General features: G+C 42.3%; 1 protein-coding gene across 3 annotated transcripts in view; it reads left to right on the top strand.

Moving 5' to 3' along the window:
* The window catches only part of Nav2 (neuron navigator 2), a 379403-nt gene that overhangs the window by 214435 nt on the left and 140066 nt on the right, over positions 1-24902 (top strand). For all 3 annotated transcript variants that reach the window (XM_090348005.1, XM_090348004.1, XM_090348003.1), the window contains exons 8-10: positions 73-185; positions 5770-5878; positions 8184-8573. In XM_090348005.1, the coding sequence (XP_090204131.1) occupies positions 73-185; positions 5770-5878; positions 8184-8573 (612 nt within the window). The remainder of the gene's footprint in view (positions 1-72; positions 186-5769; positions 5879-8183; positions 8574-24902) is intronic.

Genomic DNA, 24902 nt, shown 5'->3' with positions numbered 1-24902 from the left:
TCAGACCACAGTGGTCTAGATGTGGTCATTGCCTCTCCTGATGAGTACGTCTGTTTTGGTTTGTGTGTGAAGGTCCCAGACAGACACTGAAGGCAATGTCACTGCAGAGTCTAGCTCAGCAAGTGTGAACATGGAGCCCAGCCACTATACCAAGAGCGGACAGCCTGCTTTGGAGGAACTCACTGGTGAGTATGAGCCCCTGAACTCTGTGTCTCCTATTGATAAGGCCATCCAAGCAACCACCTGCTCCAGCTGGCATATTAACTGATGAGATGAACAAATTTGCCTTTTAATTCCCTTCTCTTTTATCTCTGTCTTATGATCTTTTTGATCCTCAGAATGCAAGGAGATGAAAAAAAAATTCTTACCTGTTGCTGAGTGTTACATTTAAGATAGATTCAGTGTCATTCCTTTAGGGTAACTGGATTGCTCTGCTCTATAACTTGGAATCACCTTGTTTACTCTAACATTGCTTCTTAACAAGATTTGGAACTCTAAAATATTGGATTTCTTTTTCTCCTTAGAGAAGCACAGATTAAGAAGGCATTCTTAGCATTTTCCATTAATTGGAAAGATTTTAACATGATTTGTTTTTCTAAAAACAAATTTTAAAATACCCAAAGTTAATAAATACTTTGACAATGATGATGATTATAGGGAAGTTATATTGTTTACTGAATGATGTTATAATGTCAAATCCTTAATACAAAGGAGAAAAGTCATACCTGAATTAAAATTTGTGTGTGTGTGTGTGTGTGTGTGTGTGTACTAAACATTATTCCAAGGGCCTTGTATATTCTAAGCATATGCTCTACCAGTGAGCTATGCCTCCAGCCTACCTCTGAATTAGAATTCCTACTATAGCATGTTCCAAACTACCATCTTTTCTGTCCCCTTCCCCTGTCACAAAGCTCTATGTCCTGAGTTCCAGCCGCCTCCTACCAGGGAAATGAGGGGGAAATCACATATTTACCAGTGGTTGTATCACTTGTCTCCTATCTTACCATTTCCAGAGTTGGGTAAAAATTGAATCTGTGTTCAAAATTAATTGAGTAGACTAGATAACAATGACCATGCTATTTTAATATCTCCATTGCAATTGTGGAATTGGTCTATAGCCCATGTGATTGAAACATTCATCTTACCATTAGCTCTGAGTATTAATTTTAACTGCCATCTGGGCACAGGGATGGTGCAGAGATTTCTCAAATCATTTGTAAGTGACCTATCTTAGAATTGTTTGAAGCTTCCCATTTGATATTGATTATATGACTCCTTTTCAGGGTTTGTATCTCCTTTGTATATGAATATATGAATAGTGTAGAAAAATCACAAGCTCTTAGAAGGGTATGAATTCAGATAGCTGCTCGGTCTCCACTCCATTCCAGATCATGTTCTTAGTGGACACATCAAAAGGGTTTGGTGAATAAGCTTCTGTGTCCTGTGGGGGTTCCTGTTAGCATCAAATCTCAGCCAAATTCCATTTGAAAAAGAAAACATGAAGCCAGAGAATTTTCCAGATATCACTTAGGTTTCAGAGGGATACATTGCTGCTTGCAATCTTCCATTGACTTTTCTTTTTCTTCCCATGATTCCTGGGTCCTGGCACTTTATGAAAAAAAAATCTGAGCTTTCTGAGAAAGCCTAAAGAATGGCCAGCTGGGCTTGGGCAGCTGGCTTGCACAGCCGGAATTACCTGAAAACTCAGTGGGTCAGGGTGACTCCCACTTACATTCAAGTGGTAGTAATTGAATGTATGACTCTATTGTGAGTTTTTAAAATTGAGACACTGGACAGCATGAGGTGAAATTAAACTCATCTATAGTACAGCCCTTGAAATGCCATTAAGTGGAGGAGTTGTACTGAGAAGTGAGAATTAAGATATTGTTTGAGCTGGGCACAGTAGCTCACACCTGTAATCCTAGCAACTCAGGATGCTGACATCTGAGGATCATGATTCAAAGCCAGCCTGGACACTAAAGACCCCGAGACTCTTACCTCTAATTAACCACTAGAAAATGGGAAGTGGCCATGGCTCAGGGGTAGGGCGGTAGCCTTGAGCTGAAGAGCTCAGGAACATTGCCCAAGCCAAAGTTCAAGCACCATGACCCCCCCAAAAAAATATATTGTTTGATCAGTTGTTCAGTTTTAACCTTGTGGATGCAAACAGGTATATTTTCATGCACATAGCATTGTGGTTGACAAATGCATCTTAGACTGTAGAGGTAGAAGAAACCCACAAAGCCCACAAATCCTTCCTATAGCTTTCTAATTTTCTAATAGATCATCTTTCAGCTTGTGCTTGAATATGTCTTTTGACATAAATTGTCCCTTCTAGGGGCCGGGAGTTTGGCCTACTGGTAGAGTGCTTGCCTAGCATGCACGAAGACCCGGGTTCGATTCCTTGGTACCACATGCATAGAAAAAAGTTAGAAGTGGTGCTGAGGCTGAAGTGGTAGAGCTCTAGCCTTGAGAAAGTCCAAGGACAGGGTTCAGGTCCTGAGCTAAAGCCCAGGACTGGCAAAAAAAAAAAATTGTCTCTTCTAAAGCAGCTTTTTTTCCCCTTTGATTCAATAGATAATGATACATTTTCAATCGTTGGATGTAATTCAGCCTCAAACTATCCGCAGACAATTCCCATCTTTCCCCAGGTATCAGCCTGTCCATTAAGCCTTCTTCTTCTGATAAGCAGCTTTGCTTCCCTTCCATGTTCCTTAACAAGTTTATATCCTACAAACTCAGTCATGGGTTATGATTTGTTCTCTCTTAGTCATAGCTTGTAGTTCCTTGAGGTTTTCCTTGGCAGATGTAAGATTTCAGGTAGATGCAGAGTAGCTTGGTTTTTAAAATCTCTGTGGTGAGAGTATGAGTTGATGAGAAAAATCTTATTTTCTATACAGTGACCAAGGAGGCATAGTTAGTGTTCAGAATGTTATCTCATGGGATCACCAGGTAGATTAGTGTTTGATTCTACACTACCTTTGGATTTATGTTTTAGTGTAGGGCTCTGAGGGGAGCAAACAAATCCTATCAGAACTCCCAAAAGGGGTACAGGATGTACTCTTTTTATATGTGTCCTGTGGGTTCCTGTCAGTTTATAATATGTATGTATCATCTGCCTCTCAGGTAAGCACTTATGGAAAAGACATGTTCTTCCCATTTAGCAAATGAGATTGAAAAGGGTACATACATGTCCAAGGTCAAATGTCCACAATGCTACAATTCACATGTTTCCTTTGAGATAGGTATCATGATGTAGCTAGGTTGGCTCACTGTCTCAGTGAGTGCTGGGGTGACAGGAATACAAAACCATGCTTGCTTGAATCACATCTTTATGCAAATAGAAAGTCCATGCCTTGCCTTCAACTCCACACTTACTAAACATCAGCTGGGAAATAAATTATTTCTTAAGCATGTACCTGAATATTACCAAAAGTCAAAGGTGGGAGACATTGTGCTCAATTCCTAGAAAACACACCCCCATACTGGTGCTAGGGCTAGAAACTTGGGCCCCACACATGTAAGTAAAGCATATACGTAGCCACTGAGCCACATTCCAGTAACACTGAATTTCTAAAGGAGTCAAGGAAGGCAGGTATACCATTCATCCAGACATGGATATACAAACACATTTAGCACAAGTGATTAAGTAATGAAGGCAATTTGAAAACTTGTACCTACACTTAGATTCTTAAGAAATGTTCAATATCAGGCCTAGAAATACCCACAGGACCTGTCCATTTGTTGACAGCCTTAGATAAAATGTAGTCCAGCTGGCAGTAAAAAAAAAATATTGAGGGGCCAGGAGTTTGGCCTAGTGGTTAAAGTGCTTGCCTAGCATGCACGAATACCCGGGTTCGATTCCTCGGTACCACATACATAGAAAAAAGCCAGAAATGGTGCTGAGGCTCAAGTGGTAGGGCTCTAGCCTTGAGAAAAGTCCAAGGACAGGGCTCAGGCCCTGAGCTCAAGCCCAGGACTGGTTAAAAAAAAAAAAAAAGAAAAAGAAAAAGAAAAAAAAAAAGAAAAAAATATTGATAATTTTAAAAGTCAATACATTTTCATTCCTACAATTCTCTTAGGGAAAGGTAGAATAGGTCTTTATCAGGCACATATATGTATATGCACATATATGGATTTTAAAGACTTGGGTTGGAAAAGTAAGGTTGAATACTGTTCAGATAAGACCAAAAGGCCTTCCAAGGTTCTCTGGATGACAAAGGAGTAGAAAATTGAAAACAGTTGAACTCCCAAGATTAGAGAGTTTGCTGTCGTACTTTTCTTCCATAAAAATCGCATGGCTGGGGCTGGGAGTTTGGCCTAGTGGTAGAGTGCTTGCCTAGCATGCACAAAGACCTGGGTTCGATTCCTTGGTACAGCATACATAGAGAAAAGCTGGAAGTGGTGCTGAGGCAAAAGTGGTAGAGCTCTACCCTTGAGAAATCCTAAGGACAGTGCTCAAGCCCTGAGCTCAAGCCCAGGACTGGCAAAAAAAAAAAAAAAAAAAATCTCATGTCTGTCATTGACTCATCCCCCAGATTCCAGGTACTACCATGCTGAGAACAACCCAAGGAAGTTACTATCTTTCTCAGAAGAGAAAAATAATCCTATGATATTTCTTAGCTGCCTATTTCTCTATTAGCAATAGTTGTTGCAAGTTTAACTCAATGTCTAATATTACTCCTGCTTGCTGCTGTCCATGTGTGCTATTTTCTATAGGAAGAGTGCTCCAAAAATACTCATTCAGTACTCGAAAATAGTCATCGGCACGTAATGACCCTTGATTTTAGTTTCTTAATCTTCTTAGCTTTCCCTGAAATTACTCTTAGGAGGAAAATATTTTGGTTCCTTTAATCATTATTATAGTTATTTCTTTTCTTATCTCCTTGTGAGGCCAAATAAGACAGAGTAGCTGGAGAACCTGAAATAAGCCTAGACAGAGAGACATATGGCTTCCTAGCTTGTGGGTGGCATATTTCTCATAACAGTGCCAACTTGAACCCTACTCAGTGAAGTGCCTCATGGAAAATCTTGCCCAAATAAAGGAAGGCTATGATCATGTCAAATGAAAGTCTAGCTATTTTTTCTGTGGTTCTGCACTTCAGACCCTGGCTAGCATGTGTGATGGGCACTGTGTGAAGGGTCCTCCAGGCCTTATCCCATGCTGTCCCCACCACTGTCCTTGGAGGCTACTTCTATAGAGCCAGGCTCATGGGGGCCTGAATTCAGAAGGATGACAGAGCTCAGCCAGTTCCCTACAGCTAACCACACAGCCAGTAATTAAAGGAACTAGAATTTGTAATCACCTGGTACAGCTCAGAAGGGAGAAGGAAGACTTAATTTGTGATGAACAAGTACATGTCCTTTAGCCGCATGCACAGGTTGTAAAGCAGAACCCATAAGCAGCCACCTACATCACTAATACAGAGAAAACAAGTATCAAACACACCTTTGCATTGGGAACATGATTCCCCTAACCTATAAATAACTTTTTTGTGAAGATGTGAACTAGGTGCTTTGCATCCCCCACAAACTAAACCCCACCTACTTCAGGAGGCGCCTAGAAGAAGAAACTCCTTAGATTTCAACACCTTCCTTGGGAATCCATCCATTCATTCATCATGTATTCATGCATTTATTTTTAAGTGTTTATAAAGCACCCACAAGCAAGCCAAAATCTGGGCATATAGACTGTTTACAGTCAACGACATGCAGTTGCTCTCGGGAACCTGCTCTATCAGAGTAAAATGGTAACCTTCCTTTTCCCAGGGGAAGACCCTGAGGCTAGGCGACTGCGGACTGTGAAGAACATTGCTGATCTACGGCAGAATTTGGAGGAGACCATGTCCAGTTTACGGGGAACTCAGGTGACACACAGGTATCAACAGCACGGATTACTTGGCTGAATTAACTGGAAACTTGATTTTCACACTATTTCTCATGTGTTGACTTGTGTCACCCACAATATAATTTGGTTCACAGTGGGAAAAAATGACCTTGCTCCTAAAAAATGCTAGAAGTCACAACGAGTGGTAGATGACATGTTGAAGAGAGTGGAGGGAAAAAGAGAAGTTAGGATGAGAAGACTCCTTCCCAAAGCAGGTTAACTAGATTCACTTTGCAGAGGATATTACAGAGACAACTGTATTTAAGTTTCACTCTACTTGTATTTTTCCAAAACTGTGTTGTGCTGTTGAAATGAGCAGGTGAACTATGTTTGAACTGTGTGATAAATTGAATAACTTGAATTCCTACCCACTCTTCTGATGTACAACACTGAAATATTATTAGTCATGCACATGCATAAAACACGTACAGAAATGTTTATAAAATGTTAAATGTGTTTAAACTATAATTCAGTTGGATGGAATCTAGGGTTACATTGGAAACATTTATCAGGTTGTTTTGATTGCTCAGCAAGAAGCTGAAGAGGATGCAACCCTGTGATGTCCTTTGAGATTTGGGAAGAATGACATTTCACAGTTTGAGTCAGGCTTTGAAAAATCAAAGGAAAGGCCTAACTACCCCTGCTGAATTCCCAGGGAGTCTCCTTTGCTTCTCCAATTTCAGTTTCTTTAGTAAATGAGTAAGGAGGGGAGAGGTAGGGCTTCCCCACTGTCAGCAGTTCTGGCAGATTAGGGTTAACCACTGTGGGTTTGTCTGTAGTAGCTGGAGTGAGGTGTCCAGAATGTGGGAACTGAGGCCACTTCCAGGATGGAGTTGGGAAAAGGACAAGAAAAATAGCTCTAGGCAGGGCATATGCTCTATAGAGGAAAATGAGCTTGGGAGTTTTAGAGGCACTATCTCCAAAGCCTTTAAGAATATAAGGACATGGCTGAGAGTTTGGCCTAGTGGTAGAGTGCTTGCCTCGCATGCACAAAGACCCAGGTTTGGATTCCTTGGTACCACATACATAGGAAAAAAGCCGGAAATGGTGCTGAGGCTCAAGTGGTAGAGCCCTAGCCTTGAGAAAGTCTAAGGACAGTGCTCAGGCCCTGAGCTAGATGTGGCTCATTTGTGACTCTGTGATTAGGTATGAAACAGTCCTTTTTCTACCATCAGCACCAAAACTGAGCTGACATTTCTACAGCATTTCTTTTGATGGATTTCTTGGCTTGAAGTAGGATGGTAATTTTGACAGGAAATAAACCCTCCCTGGTTTCTTCTTTGGGATAGACTCTTACATTCTACCAGGGAGGGAAGCCCAGTGATGTTCTGAAAGGAACCTGGACCTCAGTGTGCCATGGAGGCCTGTGAAGCACAAGGGTCTTGCCAGTGCCCACTGATGAGCTCAGTGTCCTGACAGAGCTAGCCCATGCGAACTGACATTACGGATCCCAAACCCTGACATTTGCCATTCTTCTCAGGTGTTTTAGATAAGATATGGTAGAAGTAAAAGTCTGGGGGAAATGGACCTCAGAAATTTAGAAAAATTAGAATCCTCCCCTCTGTTCAGTAGGAAGAAAGCTGAGGATATGAAGTGGGATGTTAGGCCCTCTGGAGTTCTAAGGGTCCTGACTTTAGGGGAACAGAGCAGATATACCATTCTAGAGCAAATGACAGTGGAAACTTTCATGCCCCTTCTTTGCTACCTCTGCATTTTCTGTTTACTTTCCTAGGTTAGGGAAAAGACTCTGGTAATATTTAACTAAAGTAATTGGTAGAGAGTATCTTACACTATGTTATTAAGGGAAAATTCTGCTAGTATTTCAGAACACTATATAGACCTACAGCTTTTCTTTTCTCTTGTGAGTATATGTACATGTGCTCACACACTACGCACATGCATGCATATGTGTACAAGTGCGTGTCAGTACTGAGCCTAGACACTGTCCCTTTAGCTTAAGGCCAGTGCTCTGCTACTTGGTCACAGCTCTACTTCTGGCTTTTTACTGGTTAATTGAAAATAAGAGTCTCATGGGCTTTTCTGCTTGGGCTGGCTTTGAACCACAATCCTCATATTTCAGCATCCTGAGTAGCTAGGATTACAGATATGAGCTACCAGTGCCCAGACTCTTTTCCAGTTTTAATAGCAGAAACATACCATGTAGTACCTCATGCCTGTCATTTATACCACTTCCCATATAATTTTTTTTCATAATCCTAAAAGTCTAAAAATATATAAACTGCAAAATATTCTGGATACTCTAGGGTCTAACTTCAGGCTGATTTTATTGTTTTAGCACATTGGAAACCACATTTGACACCAATGTCACCACAGAGATAAGTGGCCGGAGTATCCTTAGCCTAACAGGGAGGCCCACTCCTCTGTCTTGGAGACTCGGCCAATCCAGCCCTCGGCTTCAGGCAGGTGACGCTCCTTCAATGGGCAACGGGTACCCACCTCGAGCCAATGCCAGCCGGTTCATCAGCTCTGAGTCAGGCCGCTACGTGTATTCCGCCCCACTGAGGAGGCAGCTGGCCTCCAGGGGCAGCAGTGTCTGCCATGTGGACGTCACAGACAAGGCCGGAGAGGAGGTGGACCTGGAAGGTATCAGCATGGATGCCCCTGGCTACATGAGCGACGGGGATGTACTGAGCAAGAACATCAGGACTGACGACATTACAAGCGGGTAAGTGCCTTGAGACATCTGTCTTTTAGTGAAGTGGGATGAAGTTTGGCTCCTACTTTCTCTCAGGCGCCTTTACTGAAGTTTTCTGGAGATTGACCTGGCTGCCTCAACTTCTGCCATCCATGGTGTGGTAGAGAATTGGAGGACATTGCTGGATGGACTATGAGTCAGAAGGCCTGGGTAGACAGGCTCCACCAGCTGCTAGAGTATCACTGGAAAACAGACCAGCTGTATCAATCTTTTAAACAAACTTTGCATGATGAATGGAGTCCTGACTCCTTGGTATAGCTGTCCTGATCCTCCTGCAGAGAACCTGGCCCTCAGTGGTTCCCTCCTTGTTTCCCTTGCAGCTGTCTTCTAGTCTCCTGTCTCCCCAAGCTCTTCCCAGTCCCATAGCCTTTGCTCTTTCTGTTTCTGGATTTGCATCCTATGTCTCAGGTCTCTGCATAGCTAGTTCCCTCTTGATTCTGCATCCAGGGAGTAGCCCTCGGTGACCATTCCCTTTGAAGGAGTGTCTGTCCTACCTCTGTCCTCCTGAAAAAGCTTATCACAAATTCAAATTGACCTGGTTGTGTGCTTATACAGTAAGCTCATCATTAATAAATTTTTAAATTCAAAAAAAATTTTAAGCTGGGCCCAGGTGGCCCACACCTATAATCCTAGTTCCTGCGGAGTTTGAGAGCTAAGGATCATAGTTCAAAGCCATCCCAGGCAAGAAAGTCCATGAGGGTCTTATCGCCAATAAACTACTCAAGAAAAAGACAGAAATGGCACTGTAATCCAAAGAAGCTCAGGGTCAGCACTCAGACCCAGAGTTCAATCCCCAGGACTGGCAATAGGGAAAAAAAATTGTTAAACCCCAAATTGAAATTCCTAAACATGCTTTACATAGCTTGGTTGATACAGAGAAACCCTCAATCAGTCTTCTTGCATCCCTTGTGTTTAAATTGTTGTGGGATCTCCTGAGTGTCTCTCTGCACTGAGTTTTATGAAAATACATCTGCCACAAAGGCTAATGATAAACCCCTAAAAGCCAGTTATAAAGTGAATATAGCTAATTAAGGTAATAAATGGAAAGTTTTATATTTATTGAAAGGCAGCATGTCTTTAGCAGAAGTTGAATAGCATTATGGGAAACTGAATCAAGCATGTGAGATTTCTGGGAATTCATGATTTTTCATCACATTGATCTCCAAGGAACTTCATACCTATCGATTCCAAGGTTATATCGTAATTTAACATCTCCTTACCCACTCCTGCTTATAAGAGCTACTATGACACCAGAACCTTTGTTTATTACTGAATCTCTAGTTGACTGTACATAAGAGAAGGTCATGAATATTGTTGAACAGGGGGATAGCTCATTGGTACTGTGCCTGACTATCATGTGAGAGGTCATGAGTTCAATCCCCAGCACTGAAAAAATACACAAAGTAATAAGAATGGAAATATTGGAAGTGGTAGGACATTAGCTTGGAACACAAGGAATAGCAGCTAGGCCCTAAGTTCAAGCCCCAGGACTAGCAAAAGTAAGGAAAGAAAGAATGATGGAAGGGAGGGAGGGAAAGGGGGAAGAAACAAGATGCCGAATTACAGAATGTATAGATAAATGAATGAACAAATGAGCTCTCTCTTTCTCTCTCTTTCTCAGTCATTCATATATAAAGTTGAGGATGATAGTCTGAGACTCTTTTAGCTGGAGCATGTCATGACTTGGTGTTACATCAAGTCTGGCTTCTGGTTTGAGCTTTCTTTTGAGATTGCCATGTAGCATCAAGGTACATCTCTTTATTTTACTTTCCTAAGAATTCATCATCTATTAACATTATGTACTCAGAAGTTCTCCCAGATCTTTTCTCTACCTCGAATGTTCTAGTATTGAAAATTACTGATAAGAAAAAATAAGTATGTTAATCATGTCACTTTTGTCATTAAATAGAGTAATCAAGAAATCCAGGGCCGGGAGTTTGGCCTAGTGGTAAAGTGCTTGCCTAGCATGCATGAAGACCCGGGTTCGATTCCTCGGTACCACATACAAAGAAAAAAGCCGGAAGTGGTGCTGAGGCTCAAGTGGTAGAGCTCTAGCCTTGAGAAAGTCCAAGGACAGTGCTCAGGCCCTGAGCTCAAGCCCTAACTTTATTTTATCTTATGTGCCAAGCACTATGTTGATGCTTTAGAACTGTTATGCTACTGTGTCCCTCACAGCCTTCCTTGGCAGTAGATATTATCATAATTCCCATTTGATAGAAGCCCTGGAAGGGGAAATAACTTTCCCCAGATTGTAAAACTGAAAGGACAGGCCTAAGGCTAATGGATCAAGAATCCATTATCCTCAATAACTGTTGTGTAACATTTTGTCTAGCATCTTGGTGCTGTGTTAAAATACCACAACTACCAGAGCTTATTTTATTGTTTTTATTTTGTTTTGCTTTGCCAATCCTGGGGCTTGTACTCAGGGCCTGAGTGCTGTCCTTGTGCTTTCTCAAGGCTAGAGCTCTACCACTTGAGCCACAGCACCATTTCCGGCTTCGTGCATGCTGGGCAAGCACTCTACCACTAGGCCAAACTCCCAGCTCCCAGAGCTTACTTTTAAAGGATTTAAACTTTGCATACATACATACATACATACATACATACAAAAATAGCATGGATGGGGCCGGGAGTTTGGCCTAGTGGTAGAGTACTTGCCTAGCATGCCCGAACACCCAGGTTTGATTCCTTGGTACCACATACATAGAAAAAATCCAGAAGTGGTGCTGAGGCTCAAGTGGTAGAGCGCTAGCCTTGAGAAAGTCCAAGAACAGTGCTCAGGCCCTGAGCTCAAGCCCAGGACTGGCAAAAAAAAAAAATATATATATATATATATATATATAGCATGGAATACATAGTACTATAACTAGATTTCACATAATTTAATCTTTTATTACTATTTCAGAAGACCTTTGGTATCTTGAATGATTTCAACTTCTAATTAAGATAGTACCAGTTCTCTTCTTAATATATGACCCCCTTATCTTTGTTATTCTGAGACCTTTTTAATCCTCGGATAAAGAGCTTGCTTTATTCTTGAATCAGTCTTCTATATCCGTGACTTAATTTTGATGTACATTAAGAGTGTCCACAAGGTGGCGATTTGAGGACACTAAACTGAGCTCAACGATGGCACAGAAATCAAACACCCAAAGGCTTTCCTTTCCTTAAAAGCACAAATATTAAGCCGGGCAAGGTGGCTCACACCTGTAATCCTAGATACTCAGGAGGCTGAGATCTGAGGATCAAGGTTCAAATCCAGCCCAGACACTAACTCTATGAGAATCTTATCTCCATTTAACTACTAGAAAACCAGAAGTGGCGCTGAGGCTCAAGGAGTAGGGTGGTAGCTTTGAGCTGAAGAGCTCAGGGACAGCTCCCAGGCCCAGAGTTTAAGCCCCATGACCCCCCCACCCAAAAAAAAAGTACAGAAATGTTAGCAACCCACCCAACTACTGACATTGACAGTCTTGGATCTGGTTCTTCTTCCTCTGTTCCCTTTACTGTAAAGGTAAGGAGAGTAGCCCATATGATACTTAATGTTGTTCTTACTTGTAAAAGTCTTGAAGACTTGTTGAACATGACAGTCTGTGAACATGCATATGAACTTCTGCTTTGCAACCAGATTGGAAGTTTGCTCTTACAGGCTGAGTAATTAATGTCTTTTCTATACCATTTCTTTCCTTCATATAAATATGACAGGGGAGGACCAGGAGTTTGGCCTAGTGGTAGAGTGCTTGCCTAGCATGCACGACAACCTGGATTGGATTCCTTGGTACCACATACATTAAAAAAAAAAAAAAAAGCCAGAAGTTGTGCTCAAGTGGCAGAGCTCTAGCCTTGAGAAAGTCCAAGGACAGTGCTCAGGCCCTGAACCCAAGCCTGGGACTGGAAAAAACAAAAAAAAAAGACAGTGTTGTGGGGCTGGGAGTTTGGCCTAGTGGTAGAGTGCTTGCCTAGCATGCATGAAGACCCGGGTTCGATTCCTCAGTACCACATACACAGAAAAAAGCCGGAAATGATGCTCAGGCTCAAGTGGTAGAGCTCTAGTCTTGAGAAAGTCCAAGGACAGTGCTCAGGCCCTGAGCTCAAGCGCAGGATTGGCAAAAGAAAAAAAAAAAAAGAAAGACAGTGTTGTAAGTATAGAAAAGCTGATATCTTTGTTCTTCAGAGTCCCCAAATAAGTCCTGAACTAAGACACTAGATTTACAAGGGCTTAAGCCTTGCCAACCTTTCCTAAGCCCTGTGACATCTACCCATCATTTAATTTCCCTAAGCACTATTAGGTATGACTTTTTTTCCTCCTACGAGTAGATTTTCCTTTGAGAAAAATATGATCAATGAAAAATATTTAATAAAGGCACAAGAGCGCAACTAGGATCTAGATATCTGTTGTCCTCACACATCCAAACTTTTGGAAACAGTGAACTGATGAAGGTGGCATGCAGCTATTTATATGGCTTAGTGAAAACCTAGCCTTGATGTATGAGTAATATATCACCAGCACAAAGCCCTTGTGCAGAAAGATCTTTAAAAACAAAAGCTAATGGCAAAATAAAACCTGATATGGAAGTAAGGTCTAGTTTCTGGAAACCTAAGATTTGTGTTATGGTAGTTGGTCGTTTTTTTTGTTTTTTGTTTTTTTTTAATGTCTCTGGTTCAGTTCTTGTTCTTCACTGGAGAAGGAAATGTGTCCATCCACTCCTGTGTGTATCCTTCAATTCTCCTGAATATAGAGATAAAGTAATGTGTGTACTGTGTACAACCATCTATCATTTACTCTATGCTGATGTGTCTAAGAGTTACACAAGTTGTCATCTTCTCTGACCAGTTCTTTCAGATTGATAAATTGGACCATAGCCATAGTAACAAAATAAATTAAAATGGCAGATGACGATGTCACTTGTTAAGTTTTGTCTCTGAAATCAATTCTCTTTTCAGATTCTAAAAATTCAGAGTGCCATATGGTACAAAATAAAAGGACAGACATAGCATCCATGTGTTTTGAAGGTTTTTTCTTTTGAAAGCAAACACTAAGTTGTATAATCTTCCAAGATATCAATGTGCACTCCTTCATAGGAAAAAATGACTATTTAGATTTAACATCAACAATTTTCTCCATTGGTGATTTCTCATGGCTTTAGGGAGGGAACAAATCTGAATTTCATAGCTGAAAATGGAAGGCGTGCTTACTTGTCTGTCTCATCTGACTTCCCTGATTCCCAACATCTCACACACACACACACACACACACACACACACACACACACACACACACACACACACACGCACGCACGCACTGTACATGCCCCCCCCACCCAAGTCACCTGCCAAGACCATAGGCTGGTTTCTGTATTTGCAGAGCTCTGTCCATAGGGACAGGCTACATTTTCTCTGGAATCCCTTTGATCAGAAACACAAGGAAACTAATCCTAGAAACAACAGTTCCTTGTGATGTACTCTTAGGCCTCCAGTCAAAATTACCTCTGGGGCCAGGAGTTTGGCCTAGTAGTAGAGTGTTTGCCTAGCATGCACAAAGACCTGGGTTCGATTCCTCGGTGCCACATACATAGAAAAATGTCAGAAGTGGTGTTGTGGCTCAAGTGGTAGAGCTCTAGCCTACCCCCCCAAAAAATTACCTCTTCCTTTGTAGCAAGTCTAGTGGCCTTGGTCATACTCTAAGGATCTGAAAGCCTGTGAAAAGTTTGAGAGGGACTAGCTAGTCTCAATAGATAGTATGTTCCTAAGGGATAAACATACTTGAGATTTATGCCTGATCCTGTCAGATGACTTGGAATTAATTCATAGCTTTTTAAAATTAGAGATAGAGCTTGACCCTTGACAATGAGTCTATATGAGTCTATAATAACGCTCAGAGGAACAATGGGTGGGGGGAAGAGGGAGGAGGAGGGAGAGAAGGGAAGTGGGAAAGAGCAGGAAGAGGAAGAAGGAAGAGGAGAGATTTTTGTTCTAGATACTCCTAGAAGACAAACACTGCACCTCATTTTTTTACCCCTAAATAGGAAGCTATAGGTATAGGGGTATATTTTGTATATTGGTATATTAAAGCATATTTTGTGACTAATCTTTTGGTGCCTACCTCAGCAGGACTTTGGGTTGATAGAAGTTGCCATTGGCAGCTATAGAACACCAGAGTTCTTTTTTTTTTGTGCCAGTCCTACGGCTTGAACTCAGGACCTAAGCACGGTCCTTGGGCTTTCCTCAAGGCCAGTGCTCTACCACTTGAGCCACAGCACCACTTCTGGCTTTTTGCAGGGTATGTGGTACCAAGGAATCAAACCCAGAGAGTCATTGCATGCTAAGCAAGCACTCTACCACTAGGCCAAACTCCCAGGCCCCAGAACTCCACAGTTCTATTTACTGAATATTACAGAAATCTACCTTAGCTGTAGTGTCCATCTTGTGGTAGATATGTAATGTGATGCTATAGGGTTTAGTTGTTTTTAACTGTCACAGTCATTTGGTTTATTGAGACTATTGACTGGTGAAATTCTTTTTTGGGGGGGGGGGTTGGTCATGGGGCTTGAACTCTGGGCCTGGATGTTGTCCTTGAGCTCTTCAATTCAAAATTATTGCTCTACCACTTGAGCCACAGTGCCACTTCTGGTTTTCTGCTGGTTAATTGGTGAAGAGTCTCAGAACATTTGTGCCCAGGCCAGCTTTGAACCACGATCTTTAGATCTCAGCCTCCTGAGTAGTTAGGATTACAGGCATAAGCCACCAGTGCCTGGCTGACTAGTGAAATTCTGGGCTAGAATAATTGAGTTTTGTATGTAGCATCACCAGTAATCCAGTAAGGGATGGAAAGGTGAGTTGTAAGCAGTTTGGATTTGTGGTAACATTTTGATGGTCCTTATATTCTGGTTTTTGTTTGTTGTTTGTCAGTTGTAGGGTTTGAACTCAGAGCCTGGGTACTGTCCCTGAGCCTCTTTATGCTCAAGACTAGTGATCTACAACTTGAGCCACAGCACCACTTTCAGTTTTTGCTTTTTGTTTTGTTTTGTTTTTGTTTTTTGCCAGTTTTGTTTTTTGAAATCAGGGCCTGAGCCCTGTCCTTGGTCTTTCTCAAGGCTGGAGCTCTACCTCTTGAGCCACAGCACCACTTCCTGCTTTTTCCCAGAACAATTCCATTCCTCTGTAGAAAACTGTGTTTGAGATCAAAGCCCTGTTGAGCTTTCTTCTTTTTGACCTGGCTTGCTCTCTGATTTTCTCAGACCTTTGGAGTACCTCTAGACCAATGAACCTGGCATTGACACTGTAGATGAAAAGAAAAGAAAAAAGAAAAGAAAAGAAAAAAGAAATGTAGCTCAGAGCACTTTGGGCCATTGCCCAGAGGGCTCATAGAAAATAGTGGTGCACGTTCCTCTTTCCCTTCTTCCATTGAACATCAAGAAAAAACCACTAATGTGTTTATCACCAGGGCAGCATAGAACATAACAGGCAGCCAAGTTGATACATTCACAGCTAGAAAAGTTCTTTTTATCTGCTGACTCTTTTCCATAGTCTGAAGGCAAGATCCAGAGCAACCTGGCATGCTGTTATTCTTGGCAAACTGATAGGAGTGGAAGCCAAAATGTACCCTGGGACCAAGATAAAGGGTTAGAGAAAGGCTATCCGGACAGGCCCTAGATTCAGGGCAGATCCTAGTGGGGTGTTGGCAACATCTACTATCTCTGATTTGAAAAGAATAGAGTCTTCTTTTTCTGGGTTGATGGTACTAATATGGTCATTCAGGCATGTGGGCTCTTGGACGATTTAGGAAGTTCCAGCTTCCAGGCAGCCCTCAGGCTGGTCTTGATGGAATTGGGATGATAGACTGCCAAGGAAAGGTAGAACACCTTCTCCTAGCAACTTGGAACCTCCTTGAACCCCTCAGTAGATTTGTTTTGCTGTGATTCATTTTGCTGGCATGATTGATTAAATCACTGGCCATTGGCTATTAAGTAAGCCTCTAGCCCTCTTCCTTTGGAGGGTAAAGTGGAAAGTTCCAACCTGCTAATCAGAAGTGTGGCAACCAGCCTTCACCCAAGAGTCAGCTCAGTGGCCAAGTGGCTGTGAAGGCCTTCTTCTCCCCCATCAGGAAATTCTAAGAGTTTGGGAGCTCTTATCAGAAACCAGGGATGGAAATCAAATTATATTTCTTGTTATATCGTAATAGTCTTTGGGCCTATTGCACACACAAAACTTTCAGTAAGGCTCTGAAATGAAGATACAGACCAGAGCAGAACAATAGTTTCCTGATGGAGTCTAGCCTCTCTTATCTAGGGGTCTTTTCATTCTGTTTCCCTTAGTGTTTCCTTACTGACAGGGCTTATGGAATAGAAGTTTATAGAAACCATAAATACTTCTCTCCCCATCTGATTTTTTTAGGTGTTAACACATTCTGAGCAAAAACTGTAAAGCCCCCTCTCCCACATCGGCTTTCCTAAGCAGCTCAAGTTCAGACTGAGACAGGGCAAGATTAATCTCCCCAAGTGTTGCACACAAGTGACAGCTTCCCCGGCATGTCTGTGACATCACATGATATGGATGGTTTGTTGGTGGGTGGCTCTGGCTACCAGTCAGAGACAAGTCATCCCTGACAGCTAGGGAGGCACTACATACTATGTATATCTCTTCTCTCAGCTGTGGGATCCCATTGATTTACTGAGTATGGAAAATCTGTTAAATTTATCAACAGCTGGAAAAGCAGTCTTATCAGAGTAGAGAGAACCACCCTGCTTCCCACTAATGGGAAGGAATATGGTCCCTCTTCCAGCATTTCCAAGACTTGGGAAGAAATGGATATTAAAGCAAGATTGATTAGAGAAATGAAGTGCAATAGAATCCCAACATGAGCATTCCATACCCCACTCATATCAGAGCAAATGTTCACCTACTTAGTCTAGATGGAAAAAGGGAGCAAGGGATCTTGTTTTCTCAGAAAACTGGGTTTAAGCCCTGACTTCCTAGAAATTTCTAAGCTTAGTTTGAGATTTAAACCCTTAACCTCCCCCTTCCCTCATCTAATAAGGAAGAAAAAAATAAAAACAGATTAAAAGCAGATATTTAGGGAGAAGGTCATTCTAAGCCCTTCTTTGTGGGGGGGAGAGACCAGAATTAGAGATTAGGTGTGGTCTTCCAACGTAGCCAAGACTGGACTTCAACTCCTGATTCTCCTGCCTGGGTTTCCCAAGTCCTAGGATTACAGGAATGTGCAACCACCATTGGCCACACAGGCCATTCTTGAGAAGGGCTCCTTTTTCTTTTTAGCTCTGTCCTCCATCTTATAGTTTTCTAAAGCCTAGGCTGTCCTGTGGTAGGAAACTAAAAACCTTTCCTTTGTGTACCCTCTGGGGAGGCTCCCAGCATAAAACAGCTTTTGCTGGAGACTTCTGAAGATGCTGAAATCAGATGACATAGGTACAACAAAGTCACTAAGATCCTGGTGTGACAGAGGGGAGGTCATGGAACAGAGGATCATGTACGTCAGTATGAGATAGTGATCTAAGGAGCCCAATAGGGAAGCAGGAAGTTCTGTTGGGTCATAAGACGCCCAACCACAAATCAGGACCAGTGGGAAGACTATATGTTATGCAGCCACAGACTGGCTCCACTGCTCCTAGCAATATGCCCTTAAGCCAGCTCTTTTCATTTCATTCTGCCATGCTCTGTCTCCAGGTTGTTGTGAAGCTTTAGTGAGCTCATGAGTGTGATTCTCAGCCCAGGGCCTGGCATACACTAAGCATGCAACAGGTGCTCAGATTATAGTGTCCATCACCTTTACTATCATTAGCATCTTTAGGACCTAAGAGCGGGGCCTTGAAGAATAAATAAGGAATTTAGGGTGACCAAGGTCAAGTGCAGCAGCTTGAGAATATATAGAATGTATTTGTACTTAGAGCCAGACATGACTGAAGGTTCAAGATGGGATGTAGGCTCAGCTCAGAGGCTGTTGTAGAGTCCAGAGAATAAGAGTAATACCGAGGCCAGGGAAGTAGACAGGCAGTGAAATGGAGAACATTTTTTTTACATTAAACTCAATTTGACATAGGAACCAGTTGGACAAAGATCATGAAGGATTCAGAGACATTGACAGTTCCCAGTCCCCAGACTGGATAGCAGTATGTTGGTAAATGGATGTCATTTGTCCTCTTCAACCTCTATCTTTTTCCAGCTATTTCTTGATATTTAGTACCAGGGCTGTTTCAGTGTTTAAGCACAATTATGGCAACCAATACAATGATTCTACCACTGTAGAAAAACTCCATTCTCTCAGTAATATATTGAGAGAGAGGCAGCATGGCAGCTCCTGGAGAAATATAGAAACAGCATAGACCTTGGAGAGGCCTTCATAACCTCACTTCATCCTTCTAGAAAGCCAGCTTTTCTTCTATAAATGAGAATAATGATAATCCCAGGGATTTCAGGGATAACTGAGTGGACTAACACAGGCAGAGTGTGTGGTCTGGTACCTGCAGCACTGTAGACCTTTCCAAGTCACCCTGGTAATCATGAAGATGTACCAGGACTCAGAGAGATAAAATGTAGGCATACTACTCCTTTCAGTGCCCACTACAGAGTAAAATTACTCCTCTTTCATTTTGCCATGTTAAGGAGCTAGTATGATAGCCTCTGAGAAGGTAGAGGGATTGAAACCGGAATATCGTTGATAGTTACATGGGACATATTGAATGGTCCACCATGCCAGGCACCTGTGGCTCATGCCTGTAATCCTAGCTACTCAGGAGTCTAAGATCTGAGGATCTCGGTTCAAAGCCAGCCCAAGAAGGAAAGTCCCTTAGACTCTTATCTCTAATTAACCACCAGAAAACTGGAAGTGGTGTTGTGGCTCAAAGTGGTCAAGCACTAGCCTTGAGCTTAAAAAGTTCAGGGAAAGCACCCAGGCCCTATGTTCAAATCCCATGACAAATTCAACAAAGAAACCAACAGACAAACATAAATAAATAAGTAAATGCTCCACCAATGGCCACTGGGCTGGGTTCAGCATTCCCCTGTAACTAATTGTGCAAGGCAAGATGCTCCTTCCTTTCCCTGCTCACTGTCTAGACATGTCTGCCATGTAGTGAGAACAAACACCTTGCCTTCTCAAGGCTCTGCATGAGTAAACAACGTGAACAAAGCTTCTGTCAACATTTGTTATTAAACCAAGGGAAATTCCACCCTGATGTTCATTCATCAGCAGTACTGAGGTTCTGCATTTTAGTGGGTTCAAGTCAGCAGGTATTTAACAAATGTCTCAGATACCCTATTCCACCCCAGCTTTACCCGGAGGTGGGCCAGACAAAAGAAGCCATGGGAAGTGGTGTTGTGGCTCAAGAGGCAGAGCGCTAACCTTGAGAAAGCACAGGACAGTGTTCAGGCCCTGAATTCAAGCTCCAGGACTGGCAAAAAAAAAAAAAAAAAGCCATAGGAGGGATGAAAAATTGGTCTCCCCTTTTGTTGTTTCTTTCCCTTTGTGTACTTGCATTTCAGAATGACCTTGATGTCCTTCTGTATCCTCCTCACCACCATATTCATCTTATTTAGTGATAGTCTGAAGCCATCTTCCTACTCTATTTGAAGCTTTGCAGATAAATGCACCTTGAAGAGAGGGAACTGAGGAGTCACAGATGCCCATAAGATACCCTGTGTTTTCCTCTTACACTTTGGCATGACTGCATCTAGAAAAGCAGTCCACATTAGTTTTTATCTTAAGCAGGTGCATCATTCAGACTGCAAATTCTCCTTTCCAGTTAGTTTTCAAGAGTAAGCAGCTAGAGTGGCTCCACAGATTAATGATGCAAGGTTGGAGAAGTCCAAGTTTGAGTGGAAGTGACTATGAAAGGAACCATTTGGATGAAGTTGGGAGTGTTTTGGCCTGAAACAGCAAGCCCATGTTGAATGCTTCAGAAAGAAGCCCACTTAGGCCAAGGCTCAGATCAAGATAAAAAACCCAAGTTTTGCTGGGAACTTAGGACCCTCACATCATTCTGCCCCAGAGGAACTGGTAAGGAGGAGGTTAATGGAAGACAATTTAGACGGAAAGGCAAAAGAATTTGACTAGCTACATTTCTGCTTAGGAGAATTGCTCCTTTTCTAGGCTTATTTTCTCATGTGTTAAATGGCAGGTCACCTGCCTCCTAGATGTATGATAAGGAGCAAAGGAGATGGTATTTATAAAATATTGTTGATGTGTAGAGTGTTGACTCCTTTCAAGTTTTGGAATTATTGCATGTTTGCCTTTTTAATCTATTATCCTATTTAGGCTATTTGTTAATATGACTATGCTATTTCTGGTTCTTGAATACAATGACCGAGTGATTTGTGGCTGGATCAGAGTTGTTCTATGCAAGTTCTACAGAGAAACACCGTAAAAGGAAGCGAAGAATGATTGGTTTTTAAGGAACTGATAATAATGATTCAATCTAGGGTAGATAGGCAGGTTATAGACTCTAGGAGGAGTCAGTGTTTCAGCTCAAGTCCAAAGTTGGTTTGGAGGCAGAATTCCTTCCTCAGGATGTCAGTCTTTTTCCTTAAAAGTCCTCAGCTTACGTCGGGATTATAGCCTAGTGGTAGAGTGCTCATGTAGCATGCACGAAGCCCTGAGTTCAATTCCTTGGTACCACAAACACAGAAAAAGCCGGAAATGGTGCTGTTGCTCAAGTGGTATAGTGCAAACGTTGAGCAAAATGGGCCTAAGAACAGTGCCCGGGCCCTGAATTTAAGCCCCAGGACTGGCAAAAAACAAAACAAACAAACAAAAAAACAGTTGTCAACTTGAGCTGGGTGCAGTGGCTCATGCCTGTAATCCTAGCTACTTAGGAGGCTGAGATCTGAGGATTGTGGTTCAAAGCCAGGCTGGGCACTGAAGAACTAAAGAATAAGAGACTCTTATTTCCAATAATCACTAGAAAACAGGAAGTGGGGCTGTGGCTCTAAGGGTAGGGTGGTAGCCTCAAACAGAAGAGCTCAGGGACAGGACCCAGGCTCAGAGTCCAAGCCACACACACACACACACACACACACACACACACACACACACACACACACAGAGTCTTCAACTTGATTAGGTGAGGCTCATTTACCTAAGGGACAGTAATCAACAGTCAACTACTAACTTCAAAGCATTATCTAGACTACCGTTTGACCAAATATCTGGGTATTGTAGACTGAGCAAGTTGACACATAAAATTAGCTATCCTAGTTTACAATAGACCTATAGTATGATTAGTGGGACTTAGTTGTGAGGCAGGAGTAGTCTTACCTGTGAACCAGAGGAAAAAAAGAGCAATATATTAGCTTACATATATCTCTATAAGAACTCAAAGCCAATGCATCCTGTGTAGGATAGAACCACAAATTGAGGATTTATACATGACTTGGAAGACTCATTATATCCTTCCCAGGTCCACAATAATCATAAGAAATGGAAGTTTCTACCTTTCTTCTAAATCAGGAAAGAAAACTACAAAGTTAGGCAGACACACTTGTGTGGACATCTTTAGAGGGCTGGTGTCTGTTGAAACCCCGAAGTGAAATTAGACTCTCAGTGTGTCATAAGAGGCCCCTGTTTGTCTGCAGAACCTTTCAGCTATAAATCAAGGCCACATTCACCTCTTAATCTTGGGAAAATGGGAACCAAAGGGCTGTGATTATCTCTGCTGTATCCTTAGAACCTGTACCCTAGTTCCCAGAACTCTGTGTCTGTAATTGCCTGTCATCTGTTCGTACTTTGGCAGCAAAGGCTGAAGAGTGAAGTCAATTGAAGTTATCAGATTATGGGACAGAATAAATGCCTTGGTTGTATGGAAGAGAGAGATAGCCACAAAGGAGTTGACTCTTATTTGCATGTGCATCTTTTGCCTGATTTATGGTGGCAGAGCTGCTTGGGAGTCTATTGTATGCTAGGCTTTATGTGGAACTCTTTATAGGCAGTCTTATTTCACCTCACTGGTGCTTTGAGGTAGAGTCTTTTTGTTGTTGTTGTTGTTAATGTTTTATTTTGCTGATCCTGGGGCTTGAACTCAGGGACTGGGCTCTTGTGCTGACCTTCTTTTGCTCAAGGCTAGCACTCTACCACTTGAGCCACAGCTCCACTTCTGGCTTTTTTGGTAGTTTAGCGGAGATAAGAGTGTCATGGACTTTCTTGCTTGGTCTGGTTGCCAACTATGATCCTCAGATCTCAGCCTCTTGTGTAGCTAGGATTGCAGGTGTGAGCCACTGGAGCCTGGCTTGAAGGCTGTTTTTTTGGTGGCACCTTCATTATCAGCCAAGGTTACACACATAATAGCTGCTAGAATCAATCATTCCCCAGGCCATACTCAAAGCCTGTGAGAGCCTCCTAGGCTCTTGACAGCATGACTTCTCACTAGAACTAGGCCTCATACTTTAAATAAACAGAAGACAAGTCCAAAGGGAAAAAAAAAAAAAGAATGTGGGGCCAGCAGTTCGGCCTGGTGGTAGAGTGCTTGCCTAGAATGCACAAAGACCCAGATTTGATTCTTTGGTACCACATAAATAGATAAAGCCGGAAGTGATACTGTGGCTCAAGTGATAGAGTTCTAGCCTTGAGAAAGCCCAAGGACAGTGCTCAGGCCTTGAGTTCAAGTCACAGGACTGGTTAAAAAAAAATGTGTTCCCTATGGACACTGGAAGTCTTCTACCACTCTAAGGAGAATAGAGATGAAGATCTTCTGAAAAATACTTGGAAATTAATTTTCATATCAAGACCCCAGAGGCAGGGGCAGGGGCAAAGGCAAGAACCTAACTGCTCCAAAGCATTCTTAATTCCAATTAAATGCCACAGGTTACTTACTGCACTATTTGGAACACTTGTATCAACATTCATCCCTGTGCTTGTGTGGAGAGTTGAATGGAGACAAAACTGGGTCTTTGTGTATTGGAAATGAATAAGAATAAAATAGTTGAAGGCAAGAGAGTTCAGATCCAGATCCAGCACTGACTTCATGGTGATTTACTGCAGTGATTTGGTACATCGGGGCAGTTCAGTCACCCATAACTTTCCGCCTTTGTAGATATGATACCTGCATTTCAGTGAGGAAATTCTACCCACCTCAACCCCCACCTACTGTGAACCCAAACAAAACCCACAATTACATACTCAGTACCACCCTGAGACCTCAGAACCACACAGGACAACTTAGAGCTTTATTAATTGAGCGGCTTTCACTTTTAGGGAGTTGTTGATGAAAACCATTCAGCTGTTGAGTTAAGAGGGGGAAGAAGACAAAGATTGAGGACATAGTGGATTTTCTCTCCTTTGCAGGCTGGTGTAGCCATTCTAGAAGTCACCCCAGATTTCACAGTTGACCGAACCATTTACCAGGGGAGTATATAAGGTTTCTTGGGAACTGCCTTCATTAAATGCCTCAATTTTATCATGAAAGGCAAAAAAAAAAAATGATTTACAGGGATTTTCTGATCACATATCAGTGAGCAGCATCTAGCTCTATTTCTTTTGGAAAATCAACTTAAAGTCTGAGTTTTCTTTCTGTATCTGAAAATCATGGCACACTAACACATTAGAAATCTCTCCCAGATCTCCTACCCCTTAGTTCCATGAAACTGTCTTCCTAGGTGTTATTCTGGATGCTCTGTTGCAAGGTAAGCTCTTAGGAGTGTAGTGGTCTAATTGGAGGTCAGGGAGATGATGTTGGAAATCAATATAGTTAGTGTAGTAGATGAGGGAATGCCATGTACTTGTGTGAAGATCAGAACAAGGGTTCCAGGCATTGGGAATATATCATCTGGGTTTTGGAGTATGTACCATGGAAGAGTGCCACAGATACTTTTTGAGTGGAACCTGTAGTTTTACCAGCCTCAGTAGTAAGGAAAGAGCACCTTAGTTTGTGTCCAGGTGAGGAGGCTAGGTAGGCATTTCTCTTTCTCTGTAACCCTTAGTTTCACAGGATGCCATTGGGATTTTAAGAATTTTTACAAGCAGGGCACCATGGCTTATCTCCAAATGACCACTAGAAAACTGGAAGTGGCACTGTGGCTCAAGGGGTAGGGTGGTAGCCTTGAGCTGAAGAGCTCAGGGACAACCCCAGGCCCAGAGTTCAAGCCCCACAACTGACAAAAAAAATGTTTTACAGGGCCGGGAGTTTGGCCTAGTGGTTAAAGTGCTTGCCTAGCATGCATGAAGACCCGGGTTCGATTCCTCAGTACCACATACATAGAAAAAAGCTGGAAGTGGTGCTGAGGCTCAAGTGGTAGAGCTCTAGCCTTGAGAAAGTCCAAGGACAGTGCTCAGGCCCTGAGCTCAAGCCCAGGACT

The sequence above is a fragment of the Megascapheus bottae genome, chromosome 16, assembly GCF_031878675.1.
Source record: "Megascapheus bottae isolate mThoBot1 chromosome 16, mThoBot2.hap1, whole genome shotgun sequence".
In the NCBI taxonomy this organism is placed as follows: domain Eukaryota; kingdom Metazoa; phylum Chordata; class Mammalia; order Rodentia; family Geomyidae; genus Megascapheus; species Megascapheus bottae.
Note: the sequence above shows the minus strand (reverse complement) of the source record. Positions and strands in the feature narration are given on the sequence as shown.